Source organism: Citrus sinensis, chromosome 9, assembly GCF_022201045.2.
Source record: "Citrus sinensis cultivar Valencia sweet orange chromosome 9, DVS_A1.0, whole genome shotgun sequence".
Classification (NCBI taxonomy): Eukaryota; Viridiplantae; Streptophyta; class Magnoliopsida; order Sapindales; family Rutaceae; genus Citrus; species Citrus sinensis.
The window spans coordinates 21,392,310-21,406,159 of NC_068564.1; the positions used below are offsets into that span (position 1 = coordinate 21,392,310).

Genomic DNA, 13,850 nt, shown 5'->3' on the forward strand with positions numbered 1-13,850 from the left:
TGAAATTTTAGCATTTTCAGTGACATTTGAGCGCCTCTAGCTTTGATTGTATGGTTCTGTAATTTTTTTAGTTTCCCCAATTTGTGATCTGCAAAAATGAACTAGTAAATTGGTATTATCGTTTGGTGCTTCTATTGTTTTCCCTTCTTTCAAAACCTAATTACTGTACTTTTTTCCCTCTTGAATTTTTCGCATACCCGGAGTACCACTCATGACTCATCTTTTCCCTATATAATTTTCATTGCCGACTAACCCCTTAGCTGCATTATTCGACAACTGTTTTAGCAGGTTGTCCTTTTATTTTTAATAATCCATTTTCCACCAGTACCTGAACCTAATTTTGTGTTAAATTTCATCACATCCATTGGATCTGAAAAATGATGAATCCAATGATTCATTTTCTCGGAATGTTACTTGCAGCAAATGTAACTTAAGCGCGGCCTCATATTCAAAGATGCAACAGTACGAACAAAGCAATTATATATAATAATAAAAAAATCAAATCCCTAATAGCTCCACAAATCATGAAAATAACCGAGGATATCAAACAAAGACAAATTTGAATGATTTGAAAATTTGATATCAAAACGGTTTGAAAAACAAAGACAAAGACAAACCGAGGATATAAAAACCTTTTTCCTTTTAGCAGATCCAAAAAGAGAAAATGTGAACGATTTGAAGTGAATCTTTTTCATTTATGATATCATGTATTTGTTTTGTTAGTTCAAACAATTGATCAAACTTAATTAGTCACACTGCCACTGAACAATTATTTGAAAATATTAGCCCTATTTGGTATTGAGGGCAGTTATAAAGTTACAATATTAAAGTGTTTGGTAAAAAAACTAACTATTATGACTTAAAAATTAAGTTGATTTGATTCACCCATTATATGATGAAAAAAAAAACTTATAATATATTTATTATATTTTGCAAAATTATTATTTAAATTGTTCGTTTACCATACGTTGTTAACTTTTATTTGAAATTATAATTTTTTTCACAATAACTATAACTTAAAAATTACAACATTTTAATACCAAAAATACCTAGTATCTATGATATTATGAGTTAATGTAATGTGTCTAAATTATGTGGTACTTTGACGGTCAATGTATCTAATCTCTAAGTCCAACTCAGCAATGGCTGAGATTCAACTCCTCTCTTATGTTGAGGCTTACTTGTCTCCCCACATTTGGGGTTGAATCTATTTCCCTCCAATATTAAAGTGAGAGTAGATCTTCCTCCAGTACTAAATGGGTGTTAACCTTTGGATTGTGCCATAATAAAATTATTAAAGAGAGTTTCAACCGATCTTTAATTGTAAATATCAATTAAGATATGATTGTAATATATAAAAAAAAAACACTCAGCCCACGAGTGAGCTGTATGTGTTGGTGGGTTCTGAAATGTCTCGCGGAATTCTTGCAGTTATACTATTTGAAGGGATGGATATTTTTAAAAATTTAAATCTTGAATTTTCTTTTTTGTTTTTTTGAAAGAAAAGAAAGTCACGTTCATTAACAGTTACAAGCACATGAGTGAGGCCCAAATTAATTTGGCATTAAGTTTTTAAGTGTGAATTTGAGAAAGAAAGTCCATCTGTCATTTAATTGCACCAGCATGTTTCACGAGCATCTAAGTGAGGCCGTAATAAATTTGGCATTAAGTTTTTTAAGTGTGAATTTGAGAAAGAAAGTCCATCTGTCATTTAATTGCACCAGCATGTTTCACGAAATTGAAAGTAACGTGTATATTTATGTACTGGAAAATGACTGCCATTCAATTTAATTTCAATTTGTCCGTTCTAACGCATAGTGGACTGCACCAGCCCTGGGCTGGGCATTTCTCCGAAAAATTGTAACCATTGATTTTCTTAACTTCACATGGAAAATGGAACAAGAATAATTTTCCAATTATAATATGAAATCACTTTATGCTGGGTATATAATGTTACGAATTTTACTTTTTCTCTGTTTTGGGATTACAATTCCTTATTCATCATTTGATTCGGTCCATTTAGACCTATCAAATTTAATAACTTCTTGGATTTAACAATGATATTCCTTATTCGTCGTTCCTTTCAAAAGAAATGGTCTTAATTAAAAAAAATACATTTTCTTTTATACGTATTTACGAGATTTTTTTTTATTTAATATCTTTTTAAATTGTATTGATCAAATATATTTATTCACTGGGCTCAAGTGTAGAGGTATCCTTTATAAATTTTAATAATTAATTTCGTGATATAGATATTAAAATATATGTAGGGTTTTTTAATTGGAATACATAAATAAATCATGTTAATGAATAATTTTTCTTTTGAAATAATTATATAAAAGAATCTTCTTTTAAATCAACTAGATAATAAAGTTAGTTTTTAAAGCTCTCTCTTCAGCTTCCTCAACCGCGCATTCTGATCTCACCAGTTATCACTAGCAGGAAGAGAAAAGGGCCAAAAAAAAAAAAATCCTTGCCAGAGAGAAAAATAGCATGGAGAAAGAACCTAACGAGTGGGGCCCGAAGGCGTGGGCCCATCTGTCGGCTGTGCGAGCCCAATCACCGTTGATACAGTGCATCACGAATTACGTCTCAATGGATTTGGTGGCGAATACCCTGCTATCCGCGGGTGCATCCCCGGCCATGCTTCACACCATCGAAGAAATCCCCGACTTCACACCACACGTCCGCGCTCTCTACGTCAACGTGGGCACGCTCTCCGCCAACTGGCTACCGTCTATGAAGGCCGCTGCGCAACTGGCGTCTCAGTTGGGTAAGCCTTGGGTTCTCGACCCCGTTGCCGCTGGAGCTTCCGGTTTCCGGTTAAACGCTTGCTTAGAGCTCGTCCAACTTAAGCCCACCGTCATTAGAGGCAACGCTTCCGAAATTATCGCGCTCTCTCGGGCCTCCGTGGGACCCACTAAGGTAATTTTTATTTTTTTTTCAATTTTTTTGCTCTCTGAATAACTAATAATTTGGCATTGTTTTGTATCATCAAATTCAAATCGTCGGGCATGTTAGGAGTTATTTTGGCACATATTGTTGATTACAATAATGTTTAATAAGATAAGCATAGTGATCATGTGTGTTTACGGGCTTACGTGGCATTAAGGGATTGATTGGTTGGTGGTTGCAAGTGACACCCGATGCCAAAATGTGGCGCTTATGTTAAAATTAAAAATTTTGTTCCTATGTATCATGGGAGACTCGCACTTACCATAACAACTAGTATGTTTATTATTATTTTTTATTATTATTAAGGGTGTAGATAGCTCCCATGAGTCGATGGACGCAATGGAGGCAGCAAGATGCTTAGCTGAAGCAAGTGGTGGCATAGTTGCTGTGTCTGGAGCGGTTGACATTGTAACAGATGGGAGGAGGGTTGTTGGTGCTCACAATGGGGTGCCCATGATGCAAAAAATTACAGCAACAGGATGCTCTGTCACTGCTCTGATTGCGGCTTTTGTTGCAGTTGATCCTCCGCACGCTTTTGAAGCCACAGCTTCAGCATTGTCTGTATATGGTATTGCTGGTGAGATGGGAATGAGTATGGCCAAAGGTCCTGCTTCATTGCGGATGCACATGATAGATTGTCTCCATGGGCTTGATCAAGCTGCTCTACTTTCCCGCACCAACATCACCGCCTTGTCATGATCCTTTGCCTGAGGACATATGTAAATGGTACGTTTCGTTGAGTTGTATTCATTTAGGATTAGAGAAAAATAGTTAGCTGCTGCCAACATGATTGAGACCTTGTTTCATTTCCTTGCAATTTGTTCTTTTCTTTTTCAAGTAATATAAAGCTTAAAGCCAGAATATTTGGGGAATGGACACATGATCAGTGTCCAGGACTCCATTTTTTCAATAAAAGTAATCTATAGATCATAATTGTTAACCTCTGTTGATTTCAATTTCTTTTCATTTTAAATGCTGGTGAACATTCTTCGATTAATAAAGTCTCCTCTTTCAGCAAAAATCAAGCAAGAATGCTTTAGTGTGTCATATCCATAATAGTATAGTAATGAAGACATGACAATATTGTAATTACTACATATTTTGACTCATAATTATCACATTGACAGAGTGAAAATGGAACCATGTGACACTCTTTCATGATCAAACGGACATATGCACACGAAATCTTACATTGTAATACATTTTCAGTATTTGAGATTGGCGGTGATCCTAAGCAGTGATTCTGCACCATCTGTGACATGTTGACCAGCTGGTATCAATGGTCGCACCTCAGCCAGCCCACAAGCATGCTTGAACTTTCCTGTACCACCAGTCACTGACAAATGTGACATGGTACTTCCAATCTTGTACACACCATAGAAGTTGAGGCTATCACCATATTCTCCTTCTTCAATCATAGCTGTAAATGCCATCATCTGTGTCGACCCATCTGCTGAGCTTGCCACATAAACTCCTTGAGCTTTCCCCAGAGCCTGTGACCTCAACTCAGGGCTAGCCGTTAGTATGTCATCAATGACAGTGATTGTTCCAAAACCTAGTCCCAATCCATCAGGTCCTAGTTGAGTCTGAGTGTTACCATTTAGGTTCTGCTGATTTCCTTCTCCTGCAAAAGTTGTACCGGCTAAGCCAGTTCCCAATGGGACTCCATTCAGACCATTAACTATTGGAATGGCACCATCGGCATTAGGGATGGCAACTCCATCTTGGGGGGGAAGGAACCCAATCGGCCTAGCAAAGGGCACTTGACCGCTGTAGATGTTTCCTAGCAAGCCAGTGATTGGTCTTGCCGTGGGGTTACTGCCCCCAAGTATGTCATGCATATAAAATTCAAGAATGGGATGTTCTCCAGCAGCCGGGGCAGGGTCAACTGCAGCCACAAATATGGTCATCTGTGAAGTTAGAATTAGCATTGTGAACAGGGATGATCGCTTGGAGTTGAACATCATGTAATGTGCGTATCTGAGGTATCCAAGACGAGAGAGAAATGAAAGATGAAGGTTTTTTGGATGAGTATGCATGTAGGAGGCTGATTTTGGTCATTTTTATATAGAGGCAATGAGCAAATTGAGGTGGGGTTGGTGTTAATTCTGAATATCGAGGAGTGGTTGGAACTGGAGCTGTTTAGCTGAAGCATACTGGTATTTGGTAACATACAAGCCTTCGGATTGAGTGGTTGCAGCAAGGGAGAGAGCTTTTTGAAGCAGTTAAGATATTATTCTAAGACAAAATCTGATGTTACAAAAATGGGCTTTCTGAGATGCAACAATCAACAGCAAGATTTATGTAAAAATGGTTCTATATCAGTAAGTATAAACACTTTTATGCATTTTCTTTCCTTCCACTTGTGTTCTCTGTTTTTCATATTTCAAAAGTGAACAACACGGACTCCCACATGAGAGTGGTGAATAGAAGAAAAAAAGGAACAAAAGTTGAAGAATGCAAAGTTATAAATTGCAAGTAATTCTCGGTGCCCACAAAAAATAATTGATCTTAATCGACCTCGGTCAAGACACTATTATAAGCTTTAATTAATGTTCAACAGCAACCATAACAAGGATAGCCAGTAGCCAGAGCTCTTCAAATTTTTAACCGAACATGAAGTTCTGTACAACGAATTTAAAACATAGTTACAACCGTAACTCTCTACTGGTTGGTTCAGAAAGTGCCACGTCATCACTCCACCTTCGGCCTTTTCTATCTACACTATGACTAATACAACAACAAAAGCAACTGCTTGCTACATGCTTAGAGGAGCAAAAGTGGGTGTGTCAATGGAGGCAATACACGTCCATTGTCACCGTTATTGTTTCCTCAGAAAAATTTTATCAACTTGCAATCATAGTAAGGCCTTCAATAAACAAACAACACACTGCCGTCAGAAGAAATTGAGCAGGAGGAAGCCAATTTTGTTAAGCACAAGCATTGACAGGGGATATTTAACAAGAACAGCAGCCGGTGGAGTTCCACCTCCACCATTAGATTTGACAGAAGACAATGTTAGGCAGGTCATAGCCGATGCTCGTGGCGAGGTTAGTAGCTTCCACGCCCCCCCCCCCCCCCCACCCCAAAACCTAGATTTATTATCTCAATTTTGTTCATTGATAATCTTGTTACTATGATCATTCAATCTTGTGTCCCTTTTCTGCAGCTTGCCCAGTTGTTTGACACTTCAGTTGGCATAACAGGTGACAACTTTTAAGCTAAGTGTTGAAATCTTCATTATTTTTTTGTCACTTTTTTTCTTTTTGGTTAAAAAATGAAATAAATTATAGGAGTGGCTGAGCTAGCTGAATTGGATGGACCCTTTGTGAAGATTAGACTGAGGGGTCGGTTTTGGCACAAACGTTCAACTGTTATTGCAAGACTCGCCAATTACTTGAAGCAGAGGATCCCAGTAAGTCCACTACCTTGTCGAACATGATCCAGTGCGTGCTGTCGTGCGCGAGCGTGAGCTTGACGGTGCGCAACTGCATGCACTAATCAGGACCCTTTATCATGTTTGTCATGTGATAGCTTAGCTTCAGAAAATGATTAAATCTGTTGCTCTGATACTGATAGCAAGCCATGCTTGGATTTGTTTGCAGGAAATTTTGGAAGTAGATATTGAAGATGAGAAACAGTTGGATGATAGCCCTGAAAACTTTTGAGACAATCGGTAGCCGTTACCATTTTCTTTGAAATGTCAATGTTAATAATTTTCTTTGCTACTGGTCTGTTTGTGCACCTGCAAAATCTGGATTTGAACCCCATAGAATTGCAGAAAAACAAGGCTTTTTCACAAGTTTTTCATTATCCATCAAACCTTTGTTCAAAACCAAAACAATGAAAATTTAAATAAAAAAAAAAGAACTGTATAGCCTTCTGCCACTTTTTGATTTGGGTAAAGAGGTAAGCACCTGATACAAACTAACCGTTTAATCATACATGATATACATCAACGTTCTACAAAATTCCTTGATCACGCACTACAAATATTACATCTTACAGCTGAATATAGCAAGGATCATGGATACAAAATTTCATTGGCAGGGGAAGCCTTCGGTTTCTGTGTTGCTTTACGACAATCTCAACTTGAATGCACAAAAATTCGATGTTGTTAGAATACGCAGCTGAGATTTACTTCTCAAGCTGTTTTAAGGGGCGAAAGAAAGCTCAAAGCTGGTTGATTTCCTTCATTTATTCCTTTTTTTTCACTTTTCTTTTCTGTAAGTTGGGATGACGAGATCAATATCATTCAAGTATACATTGCTGAGACCGGAAGTTACCACCTGAAAACATTTCAATGAGACGATTTTCAAGCCGTCTTGACCCTGGACCAGGCCTCAAAATATCAGCATCACCCCAAACAGAACACGTGTTATTCCCAGGCTCGCCTAAGCACCATCCACCAGGTACAACATTGCCAGGGCTGCGATTCAAAATTTCTCTGTCAATGCGATCAAGCACAGGATCATCAAACTGGAATTGTGAAGCAAAGATTGCTCCGCTTTGAATCATATCATCAAACTCAGTGGAATTAAGTGTGCAGTTCTGTTTGGATGGCTTGTCACAGGCTACATATAGCAAGCTATCGTTTATGACAGTCTTGTTGAATTGGTGAGAATTACATAGAATGGTAGGAAAGTAATTGGGAAAGGAAGAAGGAGTGTTTGATAAATACATCAGCAGAGTCCTTGGAAGGTTATCTGTACCCAAAATGCAGAACTCAACAAAATTACGACTTAAAATGACAACAGCTGAACCTGCAAATAATAAAAAAAGGACCTGAACTGTCAGTTCAACATATCTAGTTGTCCCAGAAGCAGAAGGTAATATCAAGAGTGGCACTTGATGGACCTTCGGCCCAAAGCTGAGCAAAAATTTTACACATTTGCCAAGGCACAGAAACTGCAAATTACGCAGGAAGGAAAACTTAAACAAGCCTCATGCAGTGCTAATTTGTATAGAGCAACCAATGCATCCATGTTCTCAAGCCTGACAGAGACCAGATACAGTGCTCGCTTAACCAAAAAGAAAATGAATGAAGGAACATAATGGTTAGTGGGCCAAAAAAGGCTGCATCCTTAAAGTTTCAGAAACAGAAAGGGAAGAATCTGCAATTTTCAGGAATCTCAACTGAACTGAACTATCTGCGGCTCTGCGCGGGGATCTAAAAGTTTGATTATCATCATATAGAAACATTTTAGCCAACAGATCTCACTCGAATCGTGGATCCCTTGATGGGTTGACTTTAGGCATGGTTTGAGAGTCTGGTAAGTGCTAGCCATCTAAACCTCACACTTAAGCATCCTGGCTACCACATGGTGCGCTGTAAAGTCATGAAATCCTAGACTCTTGATATTTTAATACTAACAAAAATAATTATCATCAATATCTTCAAGTTGTGAAGTAATGAACAGTCCAAACTTTATTAATACTTTCATTCCAAATCACCACAGAATTTCACTATTAGAAATTGAAGTACAAACTAAAGATTCTTAATTTTGTAAACTTTTGACCTGGCTTTACACCTTTTAGCACAATCTAACCCAACATTTTTTCAATTATTGGCAATTAATCAGTCCAGCTGGGCTTTTTGGCTGAATCTCTACTCCTGTAGCTACTAACGTCCTCAAAGTCTTCTAACCCAGTTGAAATTACCCTTTCATCCCATTTCCTTACAGTACGCTACTGCCCCCCAAAAATGTTGTTTCTATTTAGGATACAACACTACAATCAATGCACAGAGTCTAAAGATGAATTTCAAATGGTTCACGTTCATACATTTAGACCCTCTATCAAGAGATTCTAGATACATCAAGCATGATTCTAAAACTTGGAAACCATAAAGCTGTTCCTCACTTGGTCAAGTCTGTTCTAGCTGCACCAAGAAATCTCAACTCTTGTAATCCATCTTACTATATCTACATTTCATCCTACAGAATTTTGTGGATAGAATTGTAAAACAAATATTATGGCTGAGACTTATAAAAGAGTAGAAAACAAATTATAGGTGCACCAAACATGCTCCATGTCTCCACCCTAGGGTTATGCAAAATTCTTGTTAGCATATATAAATTCTAACTAGAAGGTTCTCATGTTCTCAGAAATCTTTAAGAATACCTCATTGGTCTCTGGAAAAATTAAAATTATAAAAAGGAATCCAGAATTTACATCACATAAGAAAGTTTACCTTCTACCATACAAGTTTTGTCACTAATGCAGAATCCAAGAACATGATATTTCGATATTGAACCATTAAAACGAAAAAATGAAAATGTGAGAAAAACCAATCAAATAGAGGCCTAAAAAGAACCAAAAAAAGGAAAACAAACACACCCACATACCTGAAAACAATCTGAAAGCATTGGGCAATTGTCGCTTTTGAGAAACATAAAACATTGGGTTTTGCTCTGAAAGATAAAGTCCTGGATCAACAATTATCCTCTTCATTCTACTCGAACTACAAAAAAACCAAACCAGATTCATATCATTAACCTTCATTTACTAAAAAAAAAAGCATCATTGTGAGCGGCTGACAAGAAAAATAATTAAAAAAATAAAGCAGAAATACAAATATGAAACGTGAATAAATCAAATCATACTCTCTCCAGTCAAGGTAGCTTGTGTGGTTCACAAAGTTAAGTTCTTTCGGCATATACGATAGAATGTGAAGAAGATCTGCAAACATTTTTATTAAAATATTAAAATATAGATTCAAATTACAATTTCTCCAAATCTATAAAAATAACCCAGATGATAAAAGCAATTAAAAACCCCCTAAAAGAGTAAAATTTTAACTAATTTGCAACAATGCCATCGAATTTGCTCAAAAGAAATTAAAAAAATAAAATTATACCATCTTGCTTAATAAGGGGATAATCAGCGGCATTCAAGTTGATGAACCAATCCCAGTTCTTCGACAACTTCAACAGGATCGACGCGCCATGAAGCGTCGACGAAATCGAAGTCGAGCCGGCCGGGTAACTAAAATCAGCTTTCCCAATTACGTCGACGTTTTGGGCAGCCCTAAAAACGGGCACCGATTCGATCGTGACAGCCAAACTGTCGCGCTCAGCTTGCGGGGCTGACCGGTCCAAATGGAGCAGGTACTGGTTCTTCGGGTGATAAACAGCGTGCAACAACCGGACGATGCGGGCCGCGTCGCCGGCCGAACCGGAGATGAGGTAAGCGAGAGAGGGAGGGGCCGGGTGGGAGGGGATCTTGGAGGGGAATGCGGGGCGGGTTGGGAAGAGGAAGGGGTCGGATTGGGTCTGCGAGTCGATCGAGCGTCGAGAGGAGGATGACGTGGAGTAGAAAGAGACGAGGAAGAGGAGGGAGAAGAATAAGGTGGTGAGTAGAACGGAGCGCGTGGCTTTGGTTTGGTCCCTTGGGACGGACATTGACGGCGGAGTCGACGGCGGTGCTGACGGACTCGAATGGTGCATTGTTATTAAATTCTCTCTGTTATCGGTGAGTTGTTGGATTTGGATTGGGATTGCGTTGTGCTGGAGAATGTGTGTCGTTTTGATATTGCGCTCTTTTTCTAACATTTCATTTTCCTTTATTTTTGGGTTTTAGATTTCGTTGGCAATTGGCAGCTTGGTATCCTCTGTTGGGTGTTTGTCACTTTGCCAATTTCTTATTGTGCTTAAATTAAGGGTAATAATTATTCAAGTCATGTGCCATCTGATGGGAGCACCACCAAGTGGCTATGTATAATCTTGTATGGGAACATTTATTTCCTGCCGTCTTATGAATAAAGTTCCCCTTGAAAATACTTCTATACTCGTATCCTCAACTATGTTGACGACATCAGTTGGAGAGACCTATACAATTTATTTCCTTTGATTTAGAGTAAATATCTTTTAAATATTAATGGGATCGGATTTTAGAGATAGAAAAATTCTATAATGCCGTAATGAAAATTACGGTATCAATATTGTAGTAGATATAAATATCGTATATTATATGTAGAACTAGTAAATATAAAATAAAATTAATAAATTCATACAAGATTATTAATTATTTAAAAAATTTACATTCTTTCTACGGAGTTTTAATGAAAAATATTTTATTCATTTACAAAAAAAAAATCTTTAATTAAATAAAGAAAAAAATTACTCATTAATTATACAAAAAGTTATATTAAAAAAAAAGTGGAATATGTTTTATTGAATCGGTTTAACCATAAATTATATATTTATTCTAGAACATTTGTATACTTTTTCCCATTTTCTATAATAATATATATTCATTACACAAGTTAATTAAGTATAATTATTTATCTTAATATGGATCAAGTAACAACAAAATAAAAAAAAATTCTTATATTACTAGACACATATATGATATATCAATAAAATTATATCTAATTTTGAGTTTTATGCATACTTCATGTAGTTTTAAATTTTTTACTTGTACTTATAAACAATTTAGGGTTGTTGTTCAAAAAAGTGTAAAAATATGTAAATTAACCTTATCTTACAATAACTATGAAAGATATTAAAATAATTTTTTTTCAAAATCCAATTTTGAGAATAAATTTCATCCTTAATAAAACATCACACGTATTACATAAACGCAAAACTACCATTATTCAATCTAAATAAAAAAATCAATAAATATATAAGGTAATAAACATTATAGTGAGTTTTTATTTTTACAATTGTGAATTTTTTTTGTGCAGTAACTCTTATATTAATTTACTTATTTTACCTTTATTCATAAGTTTTATGCATAATCTACAAAATTTATGTTTTAATTTGCACTTAATGTTGATTTACTCATTTTATATTATATTTGTAAGTTTTCATTTTATTTACCATAAATACATCATTTTATTAGTTTTATAGTAATTTATTGTTTTACCTTCCTTTTACAAGTTTTATGTTATATTTTCAAATGTTTTATTTTACAGTTATTGTTGATTTAATAGTTTTATTTTATATTTGTAAGTTTTTTATTTTGTTTACTATTAGTACATTAGTTTACTAGTTTTATATTAATTTACTTGTTTTACATTCCATTTTACAAGTCTTATATTTCATTTTCAAAATTTATATTTTTATTTTGCGATTAATGTTGATTTACTAGTTTACGTTATTTTCATAGATTTTTTATTTATTTACCAATTTTATTGTAATTTACTTGTTTTGCTTTTACTTTGCAAGTATTTTGTTTCATTTCCAAAATTTATCTTTTATTATATAGTTAATATTTATTAGTTTTAAGTTATATTTGCAAGTTTTTGTTCTCATTACTAGTAATACATCAATTTACTAATTTTATATTAATTTAATTATTTTATCTTCCATTTACAAATCTTATATTTAATTTCTAAAATTTATATTTTATTTTGCACTTAATATTTATTTATGAGTTTTATGTTATATTTGCAAGATATTGTTTCATTTACTAATAATACATCAATTTACTAGTTTTATATTAATTTATTTTGTTTACCTTCTATTTATAACTCTTATGTTTAATTTCTAGAATTTATGTTTTATTTTACAATTAATGTTGATTTACAAGTTTTATGTTAAATTTACAAGTTTTATACTTCACTTACATAATTTATATTTAATTACGGTATTAATGTTGTAACTTTAATCACAACATCATAGAATGACCCACAAGTTTCTTAGTTGTATTTTAAAATGTATGTATTTGTAAGTTTCAATTTAAATTTTAATGTACATATATGATTGTGACAATTTAAAAGAAAAATGATAATAATTTAAAAAAATAGTTGAACTTGGCCTTTGGAAAACAAATTAAGAAACAAATAAGAGTGGAGCTTTTAACACACCTATAAAATTTTTATAACAAACTTTTTTTAAAATTTTATTTCCTAAAATTCCCTGCGTTTTATTTATAAAATAAAAATCCATATATTAAAATTAACTAATTTTTTACCCTAAAACATTCTATCTTAAAAGCTTTTATTTGTAAAATGCATATAAATTCTAAAATCCTAAATTATTCCTTCTTATTATATAATTTATATTTTCATAACACTAAACTCTTATAATTTTCCCAAAAGAACGAAATGTTTGTTTAGAGAATAATTTATTTAATATTTAATTAAAAAAGAAAATGAAATAAATTATATTTGGTTATTTTAAAGAATTTCCATTGGAAAGGGGTTTTACAAGGAGTTCTGCCGGGTGTCAAGAGACCTACTCAACAAATAATTCTGTTTGGAAAAATGGGCCAAAGCCCAACTATGTTAGCCCAGCAAACATCAATTTAAAATCAACTAAAAAGTTCGGAAGCCACTCTTATCAGAGCCAGGTTTCGATCCTGGGACCTGTGGGTTATGGGCCCACCACGCTTCCGCTGCGCCACTCTGATTGCTGATTCATGGTTTCCCAGTTTTTAATGTTAACCAATCTGTAGCTAATTGACCCTCCACGTTTACGAGAGGGCAAATTTCACAACACCCCAACATTCAAAGGACTCTTTTTTTCGTATATAATAATAAAGTTGTAGTTTTAACTTCTTTAAAGCATTTTCAAATATTTAAACAAAATACAACTGAAACGAAAAAAACGTATTATTTTTTTATATTTTAAAGGGAAATTATTAATATTGGATTTTTTTTTAAATCAATTTAGGATTTTCACAGTAATGTTTTTGCTCCAATTAATTTATTTCCTCTATTTAATTAACAGTTATTTGATGGATAAACAAAGTTTCGTAGGCTTAACTCAAGGGGGAAAGTGTCAATGAACCTTTTGATAAGGAGCTTAATTTAATTTTTAACTAATATAATCATAATGCTCATCGCAAAGAGTGAATGGATAAAAAGCAATACTCAAAAATTATAGGAATTAACGACTTTCTCATAATTAAAAAGCCAATTTATAAACATATTAAGATGTAATAAA

At 34.5% G+C, this 13,850-nt stretch overlaps 4 protein-coding genes and 1 non-coding gene across 8 annotated transcripts; 2 read left to right on the top strand and 3 right to left on the bottom strand.

The window, feature by feature from the left end:
• Window positions 1-2,389: 2,389 nt before the first annotated feature.
• On the top strand, window positions 2,390-5,311 carry LOC102618396 (hydroxyethylthiazole kinase). Of its 3 annotated transcripts, none has more exons than XM_052433510.1 (3): window positions 2,390-2,925; window positions 3,262-3,681; window positions 4,083-5,311. In XM_052433510.1, the coding sequence occupies exons 1-2, from the start codon at window positions 2,494-2,496 to the stop codon at window positions 3,652-3,654; spliced, it is 825 nt and encodes a 274-aa protein (XP_052289470.1). In that variant the 5' UTR covers window positions 2,390-2,493; the 3' UTR covers window positions 3,655-3,681; window positions 4,083-5,311. The 3 variants fall into 3 exon arrangements, with proteins under 3 accessions (XP_052289470.1, XP_006492145.2, XP_006492144.2); XM_006492082.4 differs by having other exon boundaries at window positions 4,165-5,311; XM_006492081.4 differs by lacking the exon at window positions 4,083-5,311 and having other exon boundaries at window positions 2,391-2,925; window positions 3,262-3,895.
• On the bottom strand, window positions 4,161-4,994 carry LOC102618112 (dirigent protein 16). Its single transcript, XM_006492080.4, has one exon. The coding sequence runs from the start codon at window positions 4,992-4,994 to the stop codon at window positions 4,161-4,163; it is 834 nt and encodes a 277-aa protein (XP_006492143.2).
• Window positions 5,312-5,516: 205 nt separating the features above from the next.
• On the top strand, window positions 5,517-6,757 carry LOC102618883 (uncharacterized). 2 transcript variants are annotated; one of them, XM_006492084.4, is made up of 4 exons: window positions 5,517-6,005; window positions 6,125-6,161; window positions 6,249-6,435; window positions 6,561-6,757. In XM_006492084.4, the coding sequence occupies exons 1-3, from the start codon at window positions 5,682-5,684 to the stop codon at window positions 6,395-6,397; spliced, it is 510 nt and encodes a 169-aa protein (XP_006492147.2). In that variant the 5' UTR covers window positions 5,517-5,681; the 3' UTR covers window positions 6,398-6,435; window positions 6,561-6,757. The 2 variants fall into 2 exon arrangements, with proteins under 2 accessions (XP_006492147.2, XP_006492146.2); XM_006492083.4 differs by having other exon boundaries at window positions 5,540-6,005; window positions 6,249-6,370.
• A 116-nt stretch (window positions 6,758-6,873) lies between these two features.
• On the bottom strand, window positions 6,874-10,593 carry LOC102619366 (beta-glucuronosyltransferase GlcAT14A). The gene is made up of 4 exons (XM_006492085.4): window positions 9,815-10,593; window positions 9,561-9,636; window positions 9,303-9,418; window positions 6,874-7,718 (listed from the first exon to the last, which is right to left on the bottom strand). The coding sequence occupies exons 1-4, from the start codon at window positions 10,506-10,508 to the stop codon at window positions 7,207-7,209; spliced, it is 1,398 nt and encodes a 465-aa protein (XP_006492148.2). The 5' UTR covers window positions 10,509-10,593; the 3' UTR covers window positions 6,874-7,206.
• A 2,649-nt stretch (window positions 10,594-13,242) lies between these two features.
• TRNAM-CAU (transfer RNA methionine (anticodon CAU)) lies at window positions 13,243-13,314 on the bottom strand. The gene has a single exon. It is a non-coding gene; the product is annotated as a tRNA-Met (tRNA).
• Window positions 13,315-13,850: the final 536 nt, after the last annotated feature.

Bases quoted from the DNA above. Each gene is read 5' to 3' on its own strand.
- LOC102618112 (XM_006492080.4), bottom strand. From the start codon at position 4,994: ATGCATACTCATCCAAAAAACCTTCATCTTTCATTTCTCTCTCGTCTT.
- LOC102618883 (XM_006492083.4), top strand. From the start codon at position 5,682: ATGACTAATACAACAACAAAAGCAACTGCTTGCTACATGCTTAGAGGA. The intron at 6,162-6,248 runs GTGACAACTTTT...AATAAATTATAG, and splicing joins CACTTCAGTTGGCATAACAG to GAGTGGCTGAGCTAGCTGAA. The intron at 6,371-6,560 runs GTAAGTCCACTA...ATTTGTTTGCAG, and splicing joins ACTTGAAGCAGAGGATCCCA to GAAATTTTGGAAGTAGATAT.
- LOC102618396 (XM_052433510.1), top strand. From the start codon at position 2,494: ATGGAGAAAGAACCTAACGAGTGGGGCCCGAAGGCGTGGGCCCATCTG. The intron at 2,926-3,261 runs GTAATTTTTATT...ATTATTATTAAG, and splicing joins CCTCCGTGGGACCCACTAAG to GGTGTAGATAGCTCCCATGA.
- LOC102619366 (XM_006492085.4), bottom strand. From the start codon at position 10,508: ATGTTAGAAAAAGAGCGCAATATCAAAACGACACACATTCTCCAGCAC. The intron at 9,637-9,814 runs GTATAATTTTAT...AAATGTTTGCAG, and splicing joins TCCCCTTATTAAGCAAGATG to ATCTTCTTCACATTCTATCG. The intron at 9,419-9,560 runs GTATGATTTGAT...GTTTTTTTGTAG, and splicing joins AGCTACCTTGACTGGAGAGA to TTCGAGTAGAATGAAGAGGA.